The sequence below is a fragment of the Nicotiana sylvestris genome, chromosome 12 (genome assembly GCF_000393655.2).
Source record: "Nicotiana sylvestris chromosome 12, ASM39365v2, whole genome shotgun sequence".
Taxonomy (NCBI): Eukaryota; Viridiplantae; Streptophyta; class Magnoliopsida; order Solanales; family Solanaceae; genus Nicotiana; species Nicotiana sylvestris.
In genome coordinates, this window is record NC_091068.1 from 62,008,058 (window position 1) to 62,032,785 (window position 24,728).

General features: G+C 39.2%; 2 protein-coding genes across 2 annotated transcripts; one reads left to right on the forward strand and one right to left on the reverse strand.

Moving 5' to 3' along the window:
* Window positions 1–720: 720 nt before the first annotated feature.
* On the reverse strand, window positions 721–1,089 carry LOC138883120 (uncharacterized). The gene has a single exon (XM_070163780.1). It carries the CDS (start codon window positions 1,087–1,089, stop codon window positions 721–723), a length of 369 nt encoding a protein of 122 aa, XP_070019881.1.
* Window positions 1,090–18,249: 17,160 nt separating this feature from the next.
* On the forward strand, window positions 18,250–24,145 carry LOC104243620 (agamous-like MADS-box protein AGL9 homolog). Its single transcript, NM_001302600.1, is given in 8 exon segments — window positions 18,250–18,502; window positions 19,773–19,851; window positions 22,076–22,143; window positions 22,236–22,335; window positions 22,441–22,482; window positions 22,586–22,627; window positions 23,064–23,197; window positions 23,865–24,145. Coding segments are annotated over 8 exon segments (726 nt in total). The 5' UTR covers window positions 18,250–18,317; the 3' UTR covers window positions 23,941–24,145.
* The last annotated feature ends 583 nt before the right edge of the window (window positions 24,146–24,728 follow it).

Below are 24,728 nucleotides of genomic sequence, written 5' to 3' on the forward strand. Positions count from 1 at the left end.
GTGAATATCTATCTACTCCGAGGTCATATCGACGAACGATTTAATTAGTTGGAAAATAGACTCATATATATTCAATTTGGTGGGTATATCACCGCGTAATTCCAATAAATTGGGAGAAATCTTAGAAACATTTGACTTAATGTTTAAGTAAAATTATGAACCTAAGTTGCGACAACTTTTGTCGACTTTTGTTTCATAACTTGTTTGACTTCAAGAATTATGATACAGATATTATATGATTCAAATATATTAAAACATGGCCTCTTGAGTGTATTATGCGCCAATAGGTTTACCCAAAAATACGGCTGACAATATCCTTGATTCGTTTAACTTCTAATACTTGTTAACCACCCTTATACACCTTTGTATCATTTAAGACTAATAGGATTAACTTCTTATCATCTTAAATATAATCTCTTCATATATTTACGTCGACTACCTTATAGAATGAAATAACGTACGTGAATATGGGTTGTAACACCCTCCCCCCTTAGGAACATTCGTCCTTGAATGTAAGGGTTTATGGGGAGTCCAAATCATCGTGGATTCGAACGGAAATTTCCGGTCAATTTTCCCCTAAAAATGGTCACTAGCAAAACTTGCAAGTAGTTAAGCCCAACGTATGGCCTTACAAGGCTACACAAAGTATTATGGATATGCACATTATCTGCAGATCACCATTTTGTATTAAGGAAGTGTATTCTCAAGTTATTGCTTACCTCATAGACCCGTTTCACCTTCTAATGTATCCTGCATTCCACCAACATCCTTGTTATCTTCATTCTGGAATAGGTAAGGGTATTTAGACTTCATATCCTTTTCTGTTTCCCATGTCATTTCTTCCATATTCTTGCTCCTCCATAATACTTTGATGGAAGCTACATCTTTTGTTCTCAGCTTGTGGACTTGTCGATCTAATATAGCCACTAGCACTTCTTCATATGATAGATCCTCTGTAATTTGTACGTCTTTGATAGGGACGACCCGAGAAGGGTCTCCAATACATTTCCTCAACATAGATACATAGTATATCGAGTGGACAAATTCCAATTCATATGGTAATTCTAACTCATAAGCAACCTGTCCCATTCGCTGAATAATTTTATATGGCCTGATATACCGTGGACTCAACTTACCTTTCTTCCCAAAATGCATAACACCTTTCATCGGTGAGATCCTCAGGAAAACCTAATCACCAACCTCAAACTCTAGATCACGACGTCGGACATCAAAATAATTCTTTTGCCTGTTTTCTGCTGTCCTCAATCGCTCTTGTATCACTTTCACCTTCTAAATGGCTTGGTAAATCAAATCTAACCCATATAATTTTGTTTCACTGACTTCGAACCTTCCAACTGGGGATCTACATCTCCTCCCGTATAATGGCTCTTATGGGGCCATTTTAATACTGGAATGGTAGTTATTATTGTAGGCAAATTCTATGAGTGGAAGATGGTCATCCCAATTTCCCTTAAAATCTTGAACACATGATCATAGCATATCTTCTAGTGTCTGAATGGTACGTTCAGCATGTCCGTTAGTTTACGGATGAAATGCAGTGCAGAGATTCACTTGTGTGCCTAAACCCTTCTGAAAAGTCTATCAAAAGTTAGCTGTAAATTGAGCTCCTCGTTCTGATATAATAGATACCTGCACACCATGAAGCCAAACAATCTCCTTGATATACAACTCTGCATAATCTTCAGCCGTGTAAGTTGTCTTAACTGGCAGAAAATGGGAACATTTTGTAAGCCGATCAATTATCACCCAGATGGAGTCAAACTTATGATGAGAGCGAGGTAATCCAATAATGAAGTCCATATTAACCACCTCCAATTTCTAGGTCAAAATCTCTATATTCTGAAGCAATCCACAGGGTTTCTGATGTTCTATCTTTACTTGTTGACAATTGGGACACTGGGATACAAATTCTGCAGTAGACTTCTTCATGTTATCCCACCAATGCTTCTCCTTGACATCATGATACATCTTTGTCGATCCGGGATGGATGGAATATCGGGATTGATAAATCTCATTCATAATTTTCTCTCGCAACCCTACGACATTAGGCACACATAATCAGCCCTGGTATCTTAGTGCCCCATCTCCTCCGATCTCAAAAGCCGTAATCTGACACTGCTGAATGCTCTCTCTCAATCTTACTAAGATAGGATCTTCATATTACCGTGCTTTGACCTCGTCTACCAAAGGTGATTCTGATGTATTCTATATAGTAACACCTCCGTCATCAAAGTCTAACAATCTGATTCTCATATTGGCTAGCTGATGAAGCTCTTTAGTCAACCCCCATCTACCTTCCTCAATATGCACTAATCTTCCTATTGAATTATGACTGAGAGCATCTGCCACAACATTGGCTTTACCGCGATGATACAATATCTCGACGTCGTAGTCTTTCATTAATTCAAGCCACCTATGCTGCCTCAAATTAAAATCCTTCTGCTTGAAGAAGTATTATAAACTCTTGTGATTTGGGTAGATGTCAACATGGACGTCGTATAAGTAGTGCCGCCACATTTTCAAAACATATATTACTGCAGCCAATTTCAAATCATGGGCGGGATAATTCTTTCCATGCTTCTTTAATTGTCTTGATTCATAAGCAATCAACTTCCCACACTGCATCAATACGCACCCCAAACCTATAACTGAGGCATCACAATATAACACATAACCTTCTGTTCCTTCAGGGAGAGTGAGCACTGGTGCGGATGTCAATCGATTCTTCAACTCCTAAAAACTACGTTCACAAGCGTTAGACCACTGGAACTTTGTATTTTTCTGTGTTAACTTAGTCAATGGTGCTGATATAGAGGAAAACCCTTCTACAAACTGCCTATAATATCCTGCTAGCCCTAGGAAGCTGCGGACTTCTGATGGTGTTGTAGGTCTCGGCCAATTCTTTACTGCATCAATCTTTTGAGTGTCAACACTAATACCCTCTTCAGATATCACATGGCAAATGAATGCTACTGAGTTCAACCAAAATTCACATTTGGAGAGCTTAGCATATAACTTATGATCCTGAAGCATCTGTAATACTATCCGCAAGTGGCCCGCATGTTCCGCCTCTGAACGAGAATACACCAGAATGTCATCAATGAATACAATCACGAACACATCAAGATAGGGCCTGAATACATCATTCATGAGATCCATAAAAGCTACTGGGGCATTTGTTAGCCCAAACTACATCACCAAGAACTCAAAGTGCCCATATCTTGTCCGAAAGGCCGTCTTGGGAACATCCTTCTCCTTAACCCTCACCTGATGATACGCTGAACGTAAGCCAATCTTGGAGAAATACTTGGCACCCTAGAGTAGGTCAAAACGGTCATCAATTCGTGGAAGTGGATACTTGTTCTTTATAGTAAACTTATACAACTGTCGAGAATCGATACACATCCTTAACGACCCGTCTTTCTTCCACACGAACAGAACTGGCTCACCCCAAGGTGATGTGCTAGGACTAATGAAGCCCTTATACAGCAAGTCCTTCAACTACGCCTTCGACTCTCGCAACTCTACCGGGGCCATTCTGCATGGAGGGATAGAGATCGGTTGAGTGTCAGGCAACACATCAATACTAAACTCAATCTCCCTTTCAAGAGGAAAGCCTGTGTGTTCATCTAGGAACATCTAGAAATTCATTGACCATGGGGATTTATTGTAGAATAGGCGGCTTTGCCTATGCATCCCTAATGCGACCGAGATGATAAATGAAACCTTTTGAGATCATTTTCATTGCCTTAAGATAGGAAATAAACCTACATTTTGGTGTAGCAATGTTCCCCTTCCATTCAATGATGGATTCACTAGGAAACTAAAACCTAACCATCTTCGTACGACAGTCAACATTTGCATAGCATGAGGCCAACCAGTCCATTCCCGTTATCACATCGAAATCAACCATTTCTAACTCAAATAAATTTGTCGACGTTTGACGACTACAAATCATCATAGTGCAACCTCTATATACCCTTCTAGTAATCACAGAATCTCTTATCAGAGTAGATACCGCAACAGGTTTACTTATCAATTCAGGTTTAACGGAAAACTTATTAGCCGCAAAGGGTGTAACATATGATAATATAGATCCCGGATCAATCAGCGCATATACATCATAAGAAAACACATACAATATACCTGTAACAACATCTAGAGATGACTCGAGATCCTGTTGACCTACTAGAGCATATGTTCAATTTTGAGCACCACTCGAACTTGGACCTGTACCTCTACCTCTACCACGGCCTGTCGACTGGTGAAAACCCCGTGCTGGAGGTCAAACTGATGAGAAAGAACTAGACACAGATCCAGTCAGTTGAGCCATACTACCACCCCCTCAGTTAGGACAATCCCGCATCATATGGCCAGGCTGTTTGCAAGAATAGCACACATCAGAACCTCGACGGCACAGTCCAAAGTGGGCCTTGCCGCACTGATCACAATGTGGTGTTGGGGGTCTCGTCTGACTAATATCCCTATGATGTTGCGAGCCTGATGCCCGTGAATTTTGACCTAGACCAGAATAGGTAAATTGATCATATCGAGGCCTTTGAAATTGTGGAGGAGCACTAGTTACAGGTGGCATCAAACTCCTCGAAGACTGAGGCCTGATGTTGCCTCTAAAGTCATCAGAATACCTTGCAAATCTCGCCCTCTAATGTTGGCCCCTATCCTACTCCCTATCTACCATATGTTGGCACTTACGATCCTCTAGGATATGGGCATAAGACTGAATACGGGAAATATCCATGCCCTCCACCAAGGAGGCTGTCGTGCACTCATTTATCAGATGTGGTCCTAACCCGTTCATGAATAGATGTACCCTGTCACTCATCTCGGCCACCATGTAGGGAGCATACCTTGCTAAAGAATCAAACTGCATTATATACTCTCGCACTCTCATATTACCTTGTCGAAGGTTCAAGAACTTATCAGCTCTAGCTCGTTGTACCTCAACTGGCAAGTAGTGACGAAGAAAGGCTTCAGAAAATTCCATCCACAAAGTTGGAGGAGCATTCAGACCCCTGGATATCTTCCAACTATCATACCAGAAAATAGCTAAATCCCGTAACCGATAAGAAGCCAACTCTACTGCCTCTATATCAGTAGCATGCACAACCCGCAGTGTACGATAAACCTGATCAATAAAAGTTTTCGAGTCCTCCTTAGGGTCTAATCTGGTAAACATTAGAGGGTCTAGATTAATAAAATCACGAACTCTTGTACTAGCTGATTTATCAACAACACCAGTATTCTGCCTCTAAGCCTGAGTAGCTACCAAGCTAGTCAACTACTGCACAGTACTCCGCATATCCTGGTCTGTAGTGCCAGACGGCGGAACTAGTGGTGTTGGGTGCCTCCTAATATCCTCAGGAGAAGACGGAGTAGGTGAGGTATGAGATGGCATCTCACTCTGAACCTCATTTTGGCCTGCTCTGTCTTGAGACACCTGACTAGTACCCTCTCCCGCAGCTGTATCAAGCCATGTACTAATCGCTTGCTTCCTAGTCGAAGGCATCACTGAAAGGAAACAAGGTTAATATTAGAGACGAACACTTAAGACTATAGATTCAGGAAGAAGGTTACAACCCTAGATGTCATGTAGCCTCCTGATTATAAATGTGGCACGCTACACATATATAAGCAAGACTCTACTAGACACGGCTCATAGACAATTCCTAGGACACACTTGCTATGATAATAAGTTTGTCACGACCCAAACAGGAGGGCCATGACTAGCTCCCGACCATACTTGCCGAGCACCAATGTACATTTTATCTAACCTTATTTATTATATTTTAGGGATGACGAGATCAATATAAATGGTAGTCAGGGATCATGGACAACAACCAATAAAAGATTATGGAATGAACATACATAACATGGGAAGACCAGACAATCAAGAAACTATATATAAAGTACGAGCTACCACGCTACCATGAATGACTATACAACAAAATCATTCGACAAGGCATACCAAACTATACATGAGTCGACACCTGTCTATGAGCCTCTAAAGGAACATAAGTGCTACAACAATGCCGAAACAGGGCCTCGACATACCCATAATGTCTATAACTGTGATCTCACCAATAACAATTGAACTGGACAGCCTACTATAGTATGGGTGCTACAAGTACCTTCCCCTGAGGAGAGCATCATGACCCACGTCGAGGGATTTTTGAGCATGTATATGCATCCCTTTATGTCGGGTCCCCTTGACTGGGACGTGCTTGAGTTCTGTCAGAGATAATAGGTTACCTTGGCACAGTCTCACCCATCCCTTTGGAAGATAGCACAGACGATAAGGTACTTTGCAAATAAGGCTGGGCTCAACTTTACCCTCAGTCAACTAGTGAGGTTATATCAGCCGCTGCGTTGTCGGGGTTTGATTACTCTACAACATCGATCCACCCGGTCTACTTCCATTGACGGTAAAGATAATGAAGACCGAGGATGGATGAGTCAATTTATTCGAGCACGGACGATTGATATCATTCCTGGAGAGTTTCTGCCCTTTCCTGAGAAAAGGAATTTCACACGTAAGTGTCATACCTATATTTTTATCACATTTTCCAGAGGCGAGCTCCATAACCAAATTTTTCTATTTCATTTTTTGTAGCGACTACTTGGTCACTAAACGAGGTGTCTGATTTGGCCGAGCGGTCTCATAAGCTGGCCGCTTGTTTGACCTACGCTAAGCGCAGGTGGCGAGATCTGTTCGAGGGGAGATGGGAGGCAAAGCATCATGGTAGGCTCTTGGTGGCTTATTTCCCTAGAACGGTACTTTTCTTTTTAGCGTACTAACTTAGCCATCGTAGGTATTGGAGGTTTTTCCGAGATGAGGCCATGCCCTCTAGGGGAGGAAGAGAGACTGCCGACCTCGGGGTTGAGGGTCGATGATAAACAAAAAGGGTCTCCGGGGTGCGAGAAGGCTCGCAGCAGGGCAAGTCCTTCTTAGCGGTTTAGAAGAGGCAATTTGATCGATCATCCGGTTTCAAAGGCCTCCGTTTTTGAAAAAGCATTACCCGTTTCTGCTGAGGGTACTTTGTAGGGGGAGTAGAAAATGGTGCCTCCTTCTTTTAATACCAAAGGCGCTTCGGGGGACACTAATGCATCGGACATTGGCTCGGCTTTTGGCGAGGCTCGGCAGCTCGACTTTATGGTAAGCTTCGGTAGACGGCATAGGATTATTCTAGTTTCATACTCTTCCTTTTTTATTGATCTTTCTTTTGCATGCCTTTGACAGGCTTAAATCCCATCTGCTTCGTTATGTGGCTAGGTTGCGGAAAGCTTTGGATAGGGAGAAATCTCTTAAGCTTCTTTGCACGGGAAAGAAAAGCGAGCTGGTATCCCTGTGGTGTGAGGGGTATCGAAGCCGGAGCTGCACGAGCCGCCTCGAAAGACAGGTATCCTTTAATTCACATTGAAGTACGCTCCTCCTTTAATTTCCGAGGATTAATGTTTTGATATTTCAATTAGAGAGCAAAACAGAGGAGCTGGATTGACTTTGGGGTGAAGTTGGTTGGGCCAATCGTGAGTTTAATGAGCTGCGGGATCATGCAAATGCCCATGAGTGCTTTGGCTAAGGCTTCTAACCTTGAGATGCAAGTCCGGACTACTTGTGCAAACGATTCTGCCCGAGCGAATATGATGTCAAGGCTCGAGTCCAAGCTTTCGAAGGCGAGGGCCGAGGTGGTGAATGCCCGAGCCGAGGTTGTGATGAGCAGCACTAGGGCGGGCCAGAAAGTGGTAGCCTATTTGAAGAGCACTGCTGTTGTAGAATTGAGCTGAGGAAAACCCTTAGTCGTGCAAGCAGTAGTAAAGAGTACGTGAATGCAAATCTCGGAGGGAAACTCTCGAGGAAATTCACGCTAGGGGTTTTGATCTTTTGGAAGAGATCAATCAAGCCAAGGCGGAGGAGTCCAATGCCAAGTTCCTTCTATCCGATATCGAAGATGGCGAGGATGGGGCCGTCGAGCCATAGTCCCCAAGGGGGGACGTCTATTTCCTTCTCTGCCTTCTATGTATAGAACTTTCATAGTATGCTGTAAATGGAGCTTGTGTTTTATTATATGTATGTATAAGGGGGAAACCTCGCAATTTTGTATCTTCTAGGTTTCTGTTTACCGAGAATTTAGCTAGATCAATTGGCCTTCGAGTTGGTAGGAATCCTTAGATTCGCGATATGGCCCTAGGGATCATTAAGTCGGCCTGTAGGCTCTTACGTGTTTGGTCAATGCGACCTTTTTAGTTAACTATTTTGGGTTAAGTCTCTGAGTTGGGTTTCAACTCGAGCTCATTCAACCCTCAAGTTTTGGATTCGTGTGGGCTGGCGATAATGGCTCTTACGCCTTGGGTCGTAGCGACTTTTTTATTAACTGTTTTGGGTTCAGTCTTTGAGTCGGGTTTCGACTCGAGCTCATTCGACCCTCAAGTTTTGGATTTGTGTGGGCTGGCGACAATGGCTCTTACGCCTAGTGTCGAAGCGACCTTTTATGTGTATGGACATGAGGCTCATTAGGCTAGTGACAATGGCTCTCATGCCTTAGGTCGAAGCGACCTTTTATAAGGGCTTTATTTTTCCCTCGATAAGGATTTTTTGAACTAGTGTTTGCCTGACTCTTCGACGGCTTAATAAAAAGCCTCGATTGTGAGTCGTTATATGGCGATGATAGAGCACCTCAAGAGGTTTTGTCTCGGAGGCTAAGTATCTTGAAGCCGGTATTTAGGAGCTGACATGGTCGAAGCTCGTTTGCCTATATCAAGGGTAGCTTATTTAACTGGTTCTTTTCAAAGTAGATTCGAAGTAATTGAAGGCCTGTGATTTTGTAGCAATGATCAGACGTCCCCGAGTCATGTTAGTTTGGCTGGTACAGCCTTGTGACCGGAGTCATTTGTGTTTGGCCGGAGCCTTTAATTCCCGAGTGAAGTAGTTTTGGCATCTATATCGAGGGTATGCCTTTTTAGGGGTGTTACAAGTTCAATATATAGCCCAAACTTTGAGATCGGGTTTATGCCTTTAGTAAGGTCTTACAAGTTTTACATGTCTTTAAGGTCTTACAGATATTGTCGCTGCCTTATGCAGGTCTTACGAGACCAAGTCTGCCCATTTGGGGTCTTATGGCCTCAGGTTTTTTAATGAATGGTGATTGGCGATAGTCCCTGAGTCATCGAGGGTATCTTGGCTCGGAAGCCGTTACTTGTAAACTCTGTATTGCCTCATTGTGGTCTTACGATTTCGGAGATTCCAATCCTGAGGTCGTGCCTTTTTTGAGATTTCGATGCCAGTCCCTGAGTGTTCGAGGCACTTTCAGCCTTGGAGATATTTTGTGATTATCAAGTTTCCTTCTTGAGGGCTTATGAGTTTGGAGTCCCGACCCGAAGGTCGTTTAGGTGTTGAATTGTTGACGCTAGTCCCCGATTGTTTAGGACGTTTTTGGCGGATGAGTCATTTTTGCGAAGGTGCCGAGCTTCTTTTGGAGTGTAAGATGCTTCGATAAAAGATATTCTTCTGTTATTTGGTACAAGTGTACATATTTTCGCCGTCGGGGCCCCATCTATACGGACACGGTTCGTTTGACCATTTGGCCCATTACATCATTTCCTATTGGGACCCCATTTGGCGTTTCTTGGCTTTTGCGAGCAGATGCCTTCCGTGGGGGATGCCCCCCCAGTGTTCGAGATTGTTTGCGAAAGAAGCTTTGAATACTTGTCGAGTCGTCCTTAGGTAGTATGTGAAGGTTGCCTTATTAAAAACCTTGCCAGTAAAACCCTTTTCAAGATAAAAACTCAGTTGAAGGAAAAGAGTGCAACGGATGCTTTAAAACCTTAAGGTCTTTGGGTTGGGTTAGCGCTTTGACTTCTTCGGTTGGGCGCCTGCATAAAGGTTAGCGTTAAATATAAAACAAAAAAGGGAGATGGTTATACCTTAGTGGTGATGGAGCTTTTGAACCTTGGCATTCGTCTGGAGGACGTGGTACAGTCCTTTATTCGGATATAGCCGAGAGCGTGTCTTGTGGTTGCTATCTTATTGTCGGTTTATTTCTTAGTCCCTCTGCTGGAGGAGACTTTGGTGTTTCGGCTAGTGGCAGCTGTCTCAAAAGATCGTATGGATGACATGTAGCGGCTCGTTTGCTTTGTCCTTTTTTGTTGTTTCCCTTTCTCGAAACTAATTTTTGGCTCGGTCGCTAAGGAATTCCCGAAGGTTACCATTGTCGAGTAACCGGGCCACTTCCTCCCGGAGTTGCCAGCAATCCTCGGTCCTGTGTCCGTGCGTGTTGTGAAATTCGCACACTAAGTTATGGTTCCTTTGTGAAGGATCTGATTATACATGCCTGGGCCATATGGCATCTCTGATTTTACGGATGGCGGACACGATGTCCGGTACATGGACATTGAAGTTGTATTATAATAAGCGAGGTGCCTCTGTTGGTCCTGCGTTCCTATCGAACCCGACTCTATTGATGGGTCCCCGAGGATTTTGTCCTTGGTCTAGCCTTCGATCGTTACGAGGTGGGTTGCGCCTCGGGGCTCCTTCTATCTTCGATGTATGGCTGATATCTTTCTTTGTTTGGCTTTGGCTCCTTCGCCAGAAGCCTGCTTGGGTATACTAAGCCCGAGGGGACTCCTAGCTGGTCATCTTCGACCCTGATCTTTGACTGGTATCGGTTGTGGACATCCGACCAGGTCACAATGGGATACTCAACCAGATTATCTTTCAGCTGCCTCGAAGCCACCAAGTTTCGCTCATTCAGACCTTGAGTGAAGGCCTGCACCGCCCAGTCGTCAGAGACCGGTGGTAGTTCCATTTGTTCTATTTGAAAGCGAGATACATATTCTCGCAGCATCTCGCTCTCCCTTTGCTTGATTTTGAAGACGTCGGATTTCCTTGTGGCCACCTTGATGGCACCGCCATGTGCCTTTATAAAGGAGTCCGTCAGCATGGAAAATAAGTCTATGGAGTTAGGATCTATGTTTTGATACCACATCATGGCCCCCTCGAGAGTTTTTCCCGAACTTCTTTAGTAAGATGGACTCGATCTTGTCGTCCTGTATGCCGTTGCCCTTCACTGCGCAAGTGTAGGCAGTAACGTGCTCATTGAGGTTTGAGGTCTCGTTGTATTTCGGTAGGTCTGGCATTCTGAACTTCTTTGGAATGGGTTTCGGAGCTGCTTCCTCTAGGAACGGCCTTTGTATGAACTTCTTCGAATCTACCCCTTTTAGGATCGGGGGTGCGCCCAGAATTTGATAGACCCTGGAGTTGTAGGTTTTGACCTTTTTATCGTTGGCTTATATTATTTTCTCACCTGATTTGACCCTTCTGGTGAGGTCCTCGAGCATCTTTACGATTACAGGGTTGACTATCGACCAGTTCGGCAGGGGGAGCTGTCCCCAGTGCTACCGTGCTAGAGTCTTTTGGTGACTTTGTAGCTGAGCAATAGCCAGCTGTTATCCTTGCAACATTTCAAAAATAACATGAAGGCTAACCTCCTGTTCTTCCTTGGTTGGGGTTTTCTGAGTTTCTTGTGGATCCCCTTGGTGCACACTCCTATTAGTGTGGGAGCTTACGTCGATGCGTTGGGCATCGAGTGAGACCGCATCCACGAGGATTGGTTCTGGCGCATTCACAGGGTTTTGTTGTGGCACATCAAGATTGTTGTTTTCACCTCTATTCACTGAGTTGGACATTTCGACCTGAAATTGAAGATCTTGGACAAGAGAAAGCATGAAAGATAACTTGCGTTATGTAGTAAAACCAGCATGAAAATAATCATTATTAGTTTTAGCCCCACGGTGGGCGCCAAACTTTTTATCATTAAAATGGTAATAACAATCAAATTTGATTATGAGACTCTAAAAATACGTGATCTATTTTTATGCTAGTTGTTAAGCAGATGATGCTATGTGTGAGACTTAGAAATGAGATAAGAGTTAGGAGTAAGATGATAACCAAACTGATAGGTTAATAATCGGGGCCTCGAGGTCGATTCCGGTGCTCGGCTGAGAGCTATCGGAGGCAGTGAAAGAGCGGCTAAAAGTTAATGTAAAATTAACGAAGGATCTTTATGGGCAATGATAAGCAATAAATGAAGAACAACAATGAAGATAATAAATGGAAACAATAATATCAAGAGAATATGTTAGAGATCAAAGAGAATGTTCTTGTATATTTCATGTGGACCAATTGAAGCAACAGACCTTTACAAAATGACAAGGAACCCCTTTATATATGAGGGAAATCCCAACATAGTACAAAATGCATTGATTATAAAGATAAAGCAACGGGACTGCTAGGTGACACCCTGATTCAGGGTTAGGGTAGTCCACTAGGCTCTGTCAGTCCTAGTCATGTATCTTGGGAACTCCTCATTTCTACCATTAACGTAATCATCACTACCTCGAGGTCGAGTGTCGATGACCCTCGAGGGAGGATAGTCGGTCGTGGCCTCGAGCCTTCGAGGTGATCTTCTGAAGTGCCTTTATGCCGAGAAATTGGACCCTCCGATTTTATCGTATACACCAATAAAATGACATGGCACAAAAAGATCCCCTTTAAAGGTTCATTTTGTCTTTAGAGAGCCCTGTGAAACAAATTCCTACTGATGATATGATTAGATTCTTTGGCAACATTACTACATCAAGATGTGTATATTGTACCATACCTGAAGATGAAACAATTGAATACATCTTCAGCCAAGTAAGTCTTACTAAGACTGTGTAGAAGAAGTATGGAGACCCTACTGCCATATAAATTGGCAACATGCCCCTCAAATTGATCTTGATGACCTATTGCCTACAAAAGAATCATAATGAAGTACAAAAGCTCATTCTAGCCACCCTTCCTAGTATCATATGCTGGAACCTGTGGAATAACAGATGCAATGCTAAATATGGATCAAAGACCTCTTCTATAGCAAGGGTAATTTTTTCTATCAATTCTTATGTACATTTGCTGCTACACACCAACTTTCCAACTATTAACTGGCCTTAAAGCAGGGTGAATCTATACTCAATCATTGAGAATATCAAGCATCACACATCTATCTAGTTGGTTAGATGGAACAGGCCATCAATTGAGTTTGTAAAAGTTAACAGCGATGTGAGTGCCTTGATCAATCCAGGGAAGATAGGTGGTGGTGTTGTGATCAGGAATCACTTGGGAGAACTCATTCAAGCAATTGCATTCCCATTGGGCGAAAGCACCAACAACCTGGTAGAAACTAAAATACCTCTATCATTAGTGTGTGGAGATCACATACTCTCATGTGTATAGAGAGGCTGATTCCCCTGCTGATTCTCTATCCAAAATCAGTCATAGCCTCAGTACAATAATACACTTCTCCAGCACTCCTAAATTACCTCCCCACATCAGAGGTCAGCTTCAATAAGATTTCCTGGGCAACCCTTCCTTCAGGCATGGGAAAACCCAAAGAATCATTATTCCATCATACTTGACCTCTACCACTTATCATGGTTATGGTAGACAGAAACAAGCTAAGGGAACCATAGTTGGGAGTCCAAATGATCATCATGTTTTGCTACCATAACCATAGAAACATGAAGGGTGGTCCAGATAATAAGCCACCATAAGAGCAATGCCAAGGCAACAACAATGGATAGTCTGGTTTACACTAACTTGTTTGTTACTATGCAGGTACAAAGGACACAATCATAGCATTGATAGACCTCCAGGGTCTGGTATTATCACCTGGAATGCTTAGTCTCTTGGAGGTGTAAAAATACTATAAAGAGTGCTCGCCTATGAAGCACTCATATAAAGTTAACAACCAACATAGACAATAGAAGGCCCCATAACACCACCCAACAACCTCCCCCCAAATATCGTTAAACCATCAGCAACACCTTCCAACATTGATAATCCATTTCAACATTACCACAAATCCACTAAGGTACCCAACCCCACAGTCAACACCCCAAAGCCCACACAAAATCTCAAAATCCTTCTCTAAAACCCAAGACACCAGACCAAACCTTACACAACCAGCACACATACATATTTCAGAACCCACAAGAACCTGAGATCAGGCCTTCACGTAAACTTCGTAAACCACAAAAACCTGAGAGAGGGCCCACACAAGAAGATTTGTTTTTTCACTAACACAACATTCTTTTTTGCACGTACTTATCTATGTGTCATGCTCAGCCAATTGACATGCCTTCAGTAAGTGGTATTAGTACACTTTGTACTTACTCTACTGAGAGCACTTCAATGGTTTAAAGCATGGTCTAGTCTGACCACCTCAAATAGATAGCCACAAGTACGTGATCCCAGCTTCCTTCTCGCGAATGCGTAGAACGAATTCCTCCACTGGTCAGCTAAGCCTAAGCGATCGCGGACCATCCTATGCAATCACGTATAAGGAAACCAGTAACAGAAACCAGCAGTTTTCAGCTGAAATGCCAAGTCCAAAATCGATTTGTTAACCATCCGAAACTCACCCGAGGCCGGGCCGAGACCTCAACCAAACATACCAACAAGTATCAAAATATCATATGAACATAGTCGAACCCTCAAATCAGTTCAAACAACATCAAAAACATGAACCACATATAGATTCAAGCCTAATGGACTTTAAACTTCCCATTTCTACCAATTATTTTAAAACCTATCAAATCACGTCCGATTGATCCCAAATTTTACACACAAGTCACAAATGACACCACGAACCTACTCCAACTTCCAAAATCTGAATCCAACTCCGATATCAAAAAGTCCACTCCCGGTCAAACTTTCCCAAAAATTTAACTTTTGCCATTTCAAGCCTAATTCCACTACGGACCTATAAATCACAATGCGGACACGCTCCCAAGTCCAGAATCACCCAACGGAGCTAGCAAAAAAATCAAAACTCCATTCCGGAGTCGTTTACATATAAGTCAATATTCGGTCAACCATTCCAACTTAAGCTTTCCATTATGAGACTAAGTGTCTCAATTCATTCCAAAATCCTTCTGGACCCGAACCGACTAACCTGGTAGGTCATATAACAACTGTAAAGTATAAAATGAGCAGTAAATGGGGGAACGGGGCTACAACTCTCGAAACGACTGTCCTGATCGTTACAGTAGGTCATGGTTTTTACCCCTTGAGTAGATAGGTTTTCCATGTGGAATTGTTTGTGTACTTTAATTTTCATACTTTATTTTTAGTTTTGTGTTAGAATAGTTAAGTCAAAGAATCATGTTCTTTGACATGCAAAAATTAAGTAAGACACAATTTATTCATCTAGGTGCATCCTAAAATAAGTGTATTTGTGGGATCACTAGCGTTAGACATAAGTATTAGATCAGTGGCACAAACACCTGCCAAACTTTGACTAATACTACGAGTTTTGGAGACAGTGACGGGGTTCTTAATTATGCTGTTTTGATCACGTAATTGCATCAGCTTAAGTAATCCCCCATTTCAGTTCAGGTATTATTTCCAAGGAAATCTATTCTCTTAGCATTTTCATTTTATTTTCTTTTTTCATGTTATTATCATCTAGTACTACAGCTGACACTAGTATTCGGCTTGGTGCATTTTCAGCATAATAGCTAACTGGAAGAAAAACTATATCTCAAAATTTCTCGTATTTTGCTAATTTTATTTGATCAATGTGGTGAGTAAGAAAGAAATATTGAAATTATTACTTTGTTGGCCTCGTTAAACTAGTACAGATGGAGCACCCAAGGATAAAAATTACATCTATAGCAAAGGTTAACACCTTATTTATTTTAAATAAATACCATTTTAAAAAATTATATTCTATAGATACCTTTTAATGTTTATAGCAAAATATCTTATTTTAGTTACCTCCTACCCCTAAACCACTAAATACGCTAGTCAGTTACACCATTTTCTTTCTATCTCTACTTTGATACATGCTATTCTCTTCCCCTAATCCTTGAAAATACAATGCTCAATCTCAAAACTTCTCTCACCCACATCACCTACCATTAGTTTACTAAAAATATTTTTCAGGTACCTAACCCCACATGCTGTGGCAGTCGCTGCGGCTTCAACCTAACCTACGGTGGCTCCAGCATAGAAGCAAGCCTCTCACAAGACACTTTCACACTCTCCACTGATGTCGTGCCTTCATATACCTTTGGTTGTGTACAAAAGGCCACCGGCAGCTCCACTCCACCCCAGGGGCTATTATAGGTTTGGGCCGAGGCCCATTGCTGTTTGGAACTCAAGGACCATGCCTTATTGGATGGCTTGCAAGAAGACATATTTTAATTAGATTCGACAGATATAATGACTATGTTCTTGCAGCGGCTAAATCTGTTAACTACTATGTACAGGATGCGTGAGAACAGCGAGATTTAGGGTTTTTTCTCGACGGTGATTTCACCGGAAATTAGGGTTTGTTCTTGAACAAAGACGACGGAGTTTGGGGCTGAGCAACTTGATTTTCTGTTAATATATTTCAACGTATTTTCAATATATCACGCTGTATTTTCACGTATTTCATTGTATTCATTATCTTTTTTTCATTGTAATTCAATGTACTCGCTGTATTTCATTGTATTCACTATCTTTTTTTCATTGTATTTCAATGTATCCCATTGTATTTTATTGTATTCACTGTCTCGCTATATGCCATGAATGTATTCATATATTTTTTTAATTAATATAATTTATGTATTCAGATGTATTATATAATTTCTCTGAAGGTTGCTATGTTTTTGGGGTATTTTTCGGTTGAGAATCTTTTTTATAACTGAAAATACAAAATTTGTGTGTTATAATTGAGTTTGTTGAGTTATATTACGAGTCTATTATGTTAATTGATTCACTTTCCGTTTAAAAACAGTGTAATCCCATGTTTCACGCCGTGAATACAGTCGAATACAATAATCTGTCCAGCTGTAATCTCATGTTTCACGCTATGAATACTGTCGAATGCACTCGAATACAACAACTGATTAGCTGGACTTCCCTGGTTCATGTCTATTTTTGCTACTGTATTTATGAATACAGTAGCTTAAACACATCTAATATATTTTATAACAACAGAAAACACATCTACTATCCGTAATATAACAAATGGTATCTATAGATAGTTAATTACCGCACGGAGGGAGTAAAGGGTAAGTAATATCTAAAAGCTATTGATTCAAATGTTTCAAATATAATAGACTCTCTACAGGTAAGCGAGTTAATTACTACGACATCAGTTAAGAATTCGACACGTAGCATTTAGAGTACCCGTTTACACATCAGCTCTAGAGATTTCCCACTTACCGAACACCCACCACCAAATCATTTCTTCATCTGAAAACTAAATAAAATCATGAATGCAACATTTTGTCTAGACTCTAGATTGTACATGAAAATTATTTTAAATAAAAATGCTCAAAATATTTACTCAGATTAAAATCTTTAATTAATCAGAAACTTGTTGAACTTACAGTGTAGGGTCTCAGAGCATATTCCTGGAAGAAAGAAGGATTCAGAGACACAGAAGAAAAAGGGGATGTTTCTATGTTCTTTTTCGGGTTTTTGTTGCAGTCCCATTGGAATTGGATGGCCGGTGGAAGTTTTTAGATCAAAATAACAATGTAAAAGCAAATCTTGGCTGACGCTAAATGACAAAAAATAAAAATAAAAAAATTACAGAAACACAATAATTTAACTTGATTCGATCAATTAAGTCATATCTATGGGTAGAAATGAACAATCCAAATTCAAAGGAGAGTACAAAAACAGCCGAACAATAATCTCATAAAATTAGATTCATCACAAGAGTAACTATCTCATAAATTTTGTTCCTAAACAAAAAAGTTGTCAAATGCACGAAGCATTCCACGTTTATGCAGGATCCAGAAAAGGGTTACATCTCAAGTAGGTGTGATGTAGACATCATACTTTAATGCAATCATTCAGCTGATTTCACGACTCCAACCCGTGACATATATTAGGTCATAACTTTACTGTTGCTCCAAAGATTCTCTTCAAATTTTCTCCCTACACAAAACTTGGTAATTGATCCCTAATCTTATATTTTACCTCAAAATTTTTTAGCACATTCCAATGTAGAACTTTGTTTGCACGTCTAATAATAACAAAGACAAGGGATATTTTGTGTATTAACTCTTATGTAAGAAAAATGTACGAGTAGTGTTGTGCTTAGTATGGTTATGTCTATATATACATAATAGATATGTATCTATTATTGCATGTATGTATAAAAAGATAGATACAAAGAAAGGTCTGAGAACAAAAAGGGGGTTTGTGCTTTTGTGAGTTTGAGTTGTTGGAGAAAGAAGAAAAAATGGGAAGGGGTAGGGTTGAGCTTAAGAGAATAGAGAACAAGATCAACAGGCAAGTGACCTTCGCTAAGAGAAGAAATGGACTTTTGAAAAAAGCTTATGAGCTTTCTGTTCTTTGTGATGCTGAGGTTGCTCTCATCATCTTCTCCAATAGGGGAAAACTGTACGAGTTCTGCAGTAGCTCTAGGTATATATTTTTACAAGAAACAAAAAATGATTAATATATTACGTATATCTATCTATATCTATGTTAGTCCTTTTTTCTCTTTGTGTTGTTGTTTTGAGATCTAAATAAGTATAGGAGATTTTGTGATAAAAGTATTTCTCTTTCTTTGTGTAGAGTGTATTTACCATTTTTGTGAATGTTTTGGAGTGTATAGGACTTTGTGCTTGTGGGTGTTGTTAGATCTGCAAGAGGAAACCGTGAAAAGAAGATAAAATTTCTATATCTATGTTGATTTTCTGTGTTGAGGGGTTGTGGTTTCTTCCTAGCTAGTCTCCTCCATTTTGTGTTCTTTCTACTCATTTTGATTGGCTTTTTTATTTCCCCTTTGACCTCATAAACCAAATTAAATAGTGCTTTTTGCAGCGAAAATGGTCTGATCTATTGCCTGTTAATAATATCTATAACAGTTTCTTCTTATAGATCTTTTATCATTTTCTTTACCTTCAAATTAAAGAAGCATTTCTTGAAACTTATTCTGCTAAAAGCTTAAGTTTTATTCCACATCTCTAATTCATTCGGCTGATTCTTTGGAAATATTCCACTAATAAATTTAGGGTTCACTGTTAAATGCATCAATATAGATTTTGGATCGTGTTGGTCATAAAGTTCCTACCTTTAGGGTTTTTTTCAACCCTAATTTTTTCTTTTATCTGAACTTGTTTCTAATTTTTGTTCTGATCATTTACTCTTGATGGAATATCTTCAAGCTTGGATTCTCTTCTTCGTCTTTATGCTTTTTAGTTTTTTCTTAAAGCCATTTGGTTCGCTGGTTACTCCGGAGCTCTTAATTAAGAGAATTTGACTTGACGTTAATTATCAGCTTAATTAATTATCTAGATTGTCGATCTCTAGGTCTTCATTTCTTTTTGCTACGATGAAACAATCTTATATCCAGTCACACTGGAAGTCTTTTGGTTTATTTCCTAATCTTTCAGAAAATCTTTCAAACTTGATTTTACATTTCTAGGATATAGAGTGCGAAAGGAAAAGTGACGGCTACACCAAAAACAATTGTCTGAGATGAAAAGAAGTATTGTTGTGTTTAAATCTGTGTAAGAATGCAAAAAAAAAAAAAAAAAAAAAAATTAATAATAATAATAATTCCGATTTTCAAAAAGATGAAAAAATATAGATCTATTATTAACTTCATGATGAAAACATATATATTTGCTTTGGGATTATCTAATTATGTTGTGAACTGAAGCATTATAAGCTTGTGACAATGAAACAGCATGCTCAAGACATTAGAGAGGTACCAGAAGTGCAACTACGGAGCACCAGAGACCAATATATCCACACGAGAAGCACTGGTAAATGTTTATCTTCCAACTATTTCTTCTTTAATTAGTGACTTCTTGCTATTAGGACATAATTACGGTTCTTCAATTCAAGAATGTTTCCATCTCTATATCTTGGGTAGCAATTATTATCGAGGAAAATAACAATCCAACTTCCTTTCCCTTGATTGCTATATACATTTGTTTATATTTTTGCAAAGGTTACTGAATAGTTCAAGAACAAAAAGACATTGTAATGTGAAGGGAATGAAAACTGGATAACCTTCAAAGTTTTCATTATTTTGAAACCAAACATAGGGAATAACGAAACGATAAAGAAAAGATTTGTTCCATCCAAGTCAAGAGACAAGTGCTAGCTGTTTAAGGATATATTCATATCCATGGTGTGTTTTGTTGAGTCCCACATCGACAATGAAGGATATGGATTGTCTCCTTATATGGACTTGGGCAATCTTCACCTCTTGAGCTAGCTTTTGGGGTTGAGTTAGACCCAATGTCCATTTAACATGGTATCAAAGCAGGACCCATCTTTTCGATGTTGGGGCCCCATAATTGTCCACGCTCCAGATATCCACTCCTGGGGTGAGAAGGGGTGTTGAGTCTCACATCGACAATGAAGGGGATGAGTGGTCTCCTTATGTAAACTTGGACAATCATTATCTCTTGAGCTAGGGGTTGAGTTAGACCCAATGTCTATTTAACATGTTTGCCAAAGAAGTGTCCCAAAATTCGAATGATCTTGCTTCTACGCTGTCATTTAGACTCATGATATTATAAATAATTTTGGATGCTCTTAGACAACCCACGAGGAATAAATATTGCATCCTCAAACATGCTACAGTTACTTGATCCCTGCCACTCAATACAAAATCATATTCCTTCCATCCCAATTTATGTGGTACCATTTGACATGGCACTAAGTTTAAAAAAACAAAAAAAACAGTTTTGAGACTTATAATCTAAAAATTAAGCATTAAACATTTGTGTGATTATACATCATTCATTAAGGATGAAATGAAAAACTTTTGAAGTCAAATTATTTCTAAACATAAAAAAGATGACATTCGTTGTAATATACTAAAAAAAAGTTTGTCACTTAAATTGAGACACAAGGAGCAACAAAAAGAAGGCAACACATTGGAGCACTTAGACTCCAAGGGAACAAATCAAGAAGTTTTTAATTTGTGAAGTCATTTGGATGGACAAAAATCAACCTTTTTATATTGAAAAACTGCTACCTGAGCATTTGAGATTTTGATTTCCATAAAAAAATTTAAAGAGGAAGATAAGGATAGATGATAAATTTAACACAATATTTTATAACTACATTATATCCTATCTTCCTATATAAATCGTTGTACTCCTAGTTGCTCACTTGTACATGTATATTAAGAGAAATATAACCTAAGTTAGCAATGTATTTTCTGATGTTCTTATGAGTTTTGTTATAGTATCAGAGCCATTGTCTTCCTCTTCCCCTTCACCAAGCATGCATGTCAAAGCACACAAAGAAATCCTCTCCATGTATTCCTTCCTTGTTACCCTTATTCCTTTTATCATTCGGAATTCTCTTAATTATGCTCAGCACTTTATTTTTATAAAACTAAACTAACATCTACCAATTTAGTTGCCCTCTCACGTCGAAATTGATGGAAGTGATGAATTTCAACATAACCTTGAGTATGATCATCACTCGATCCAACACGACCAACTAATCATGAGTCTTCTTATCTCTTCATTATCTGGAAAAAAAAGTCCTACCTTTTCTAATGGGAATAATTAGAAGAAATATCGTAAGTATCATAACATGAATAATCTAGTGACGTCAATTTTGTAGGTGCTAGCTAGTCGCTAGAGCGTGTGTTCAATCTAGAGACATTGTTGGAATTCCTCAACAATTTTTGAAATTGGGAATTACAAAATACAAAGAAATTGGCAAAAAAAGGTAAAGTAAACCTCACAGATGATAAATAATTGAAAGAACTATTAGCACTTTAAAAAGATGACTTGCAGTTTATATAAAAGCCAAAAAAAAAAAAAAAGATAAAGCATTTTGTTTTCTGGATTGCGCGATGTGAAATTAGTGTCCTTATACAGTCTTTGGGCAGCCTTACCTAATGGCTAATGAGCTAGCTTTCAAGGTGAAGTTAGAGTCAAGGTCCATTTTATCCGTTGAATTCTTATAGCGATAGCATTTCTATCTAATAGACCAATTTATTGTTGCCAATGGTTACAGGAAATAAGTAGCCAACAAGAATACTTGAAGCTTAAAGCACGTTACGAAGCATTACAGCGATCACAGAGGTATATATATAACAATGGTATTGAGAAGAAAGCTTCATTTATGAAATGTGTTTTAGCTAAAAGAACGTTTTCTGATGTTGTGTCATGAATAGAAATCTTCTTGGTGAAGATCTTGGCCCTTTGAATAGCAAGGAACTTGAATCACTTGAGAGGCAGCTTGATATGTCACTGAAACAGATTCGATCAACTCGGGTAAATTTGACATATAGCTAATCAATAATTTTAGTATTAAAATATTGCTGCATGGTCATTAACTCATAAACACTTGCACTGACCACTAGTCTCAACTTTTTCCAGACTCAGTTAATGTTGGATCAACTTACAGATCTTCAGAGAAAGGTACATAAGTTTATTTTATTATTCCTGACTAGTAAAAAGAATCATTGTGTTTTCCTAGCTACTTAAAATCATCATTATATGGCGACGATCTTCCATTTGGCAGGAACATGCATTAAACGAAGCAAACAGAACCTTGAAACAAAGGGTAAGTGAAATTTCCCTTCTTTTCCCCCTTCCTTTTGGTAGCGCAATTACTACTGAATTCGTGTGAGTGCATGTCGTCTGTGTTGGAGGCAAACGACGAGAAAGGAATAGTTTAATTTCTATATATACACTAATAGATGATGAATAATCTAAATAACTAAAGTAGGTTACCTGTTGCATGTTAATACATTAGCAGTGTAAAAGCATTGTACAGTCAATGTATGTAAATTAAATTAAAGAATTAATTGCGATGTCTTAATTACTTATTGATCCCGTCACTCAAGCTCTCATTGGAAGTGACGGTTTCACCAACAGAACCAATAATTAACATCTCTTCTGTTAGTCATAGTTGTTTCATGAGAATATTATATATATGCAGTTGTGTGTGTATATATATTCACTTGTCATATTAGGGTTTGGAATGGTTTAATTTGCAGTTGATGGAAGGAAGCCAACTAAATCTGCAGTGGCAACAAAATGCACAAGATATGGGCTACGGCCGGCAAACAACTCAAACTCAGGGCGATGGCTTTTTTCATCCTTTGGAATGTGAACCCACTTTGCAAATTGGGTACGTTCTGATCAATATTTTGGATGATATATTTTTTTTTGTTTGCTTTTTAAAAGCATTCATGGGTCAGTTTGACTACCATAAAGATTAAGAGGTAAATATTCAATATTTTGCTAATCAGTGAGATAAAAAGCATTTTCTCCGTTCTAATTTATGTGAACTTGTTTGACGGGTACGGAGTTTAAAAAAATAAAGACTTTTGGTATTTGTGGTTCTAAATAAGTTAAAAAGGGATCCAGAATATTTGTGTGATTATAAAAGCTTCTCATTAAGGGTAAAATTAGAAGTTTAAAATAAATTGTTTTCAAATTTAAAAAAGGGTTATTATTTTTGGAACGGACCAAAAAGGAAATAGGTTCATATAAACTGGAACATAGGAAGTACATAGTAAAATTGTGACATATTTAGTTGAAAAGGTGACCTCGCAGAGGGTAATTATGTTCGCTATGTATGCTATACAATCTATCATATGTGTGAATACTTCATCCAAATTCTTCAAATTATACCAAAAAATTATTACTATTGTACAAAATATTCCACTCATATTTGAGGACATGTAACATATATATAGAGTGATTGTTACGTTTATTTGGCAGCATTTAGAACTGATTTAAAGTAAACGAATATTCGTTACTTGACCTAAGTTATCTATTGCGAATATTGGCAGGTATCAGAATGATCCAATAACAGTAGGAGGAGCAGGGCCCAGTGTGAATAACTACATGGCTGGCTGGTTGCCTTGAAATTAAGCTCATTTCCGATAAGATTGATTATATAAACTTATGCTCAATGTTTTTCCTATCATAAACACTCTCCTAATTTGTGTTATATGTTGTTTGCCGAATTCTGGACTAATTTGGGATCCATAAGACAGACCCGTTATTGTTACTTAATCATAAACTAGATTTCCCTGAGTGCTTAATCACTAAAGATTATTACTTTCCTCCATTTTCTTTTGGTCAGTGTCAAACTCAGTCTGTATAGTTTCATTTTAATACATCTTAAGATCTTGGCTCCCATGCCCCTTTTTCTGAGTCTCTTCAAAACTGGCTATGAGTGCTTTCTGTAGGGAAATTTCCACTCATTGCTTCCTCTAATATCTTTTTTTTTAACGCATTATAGAGGTTTAAAGGAGGGCTTAGAAACTCTTAGCTCTATCACTAATCTCTATTTTTGACACTTATATTATGTCAACTTTTATTGAGTCTTTAAATTGTTAGAAACCCGTTGTCTGATAAAATATGGATCTCTGCATACCTAGAAGCTTATGAAGATGATCATTATTGATTGTAATTATTATTATCAGTATTACCGGCTACCTTAAAATCGTAAGTTAAGTCCCAAATTATATTAGGAAACAAGCGTACATGCAGTGCATGAGCCCTTTTATAATTTCATTTCATGCTTTGGGCCTATTAGTAAATGGAAGTTAGCTGTGATGCAGTACATTCTTGTTGTGAAAGAAGTCAGCTAGTGAAAATTTTCGCAGCTCTGGGGCTCCGGATAAAGCAATTTTTCGTTTTAATACTGA

What these genes read in the sequence shown, in the direction of transcription:
- LOC138883120 (XM_070163780.1), bottom strand. Translation starts at nt 1,089, where the DNA reads ATGGGACAGGTTGCTTATGAGTTAGAATTACCATATGAATTGGAATTT.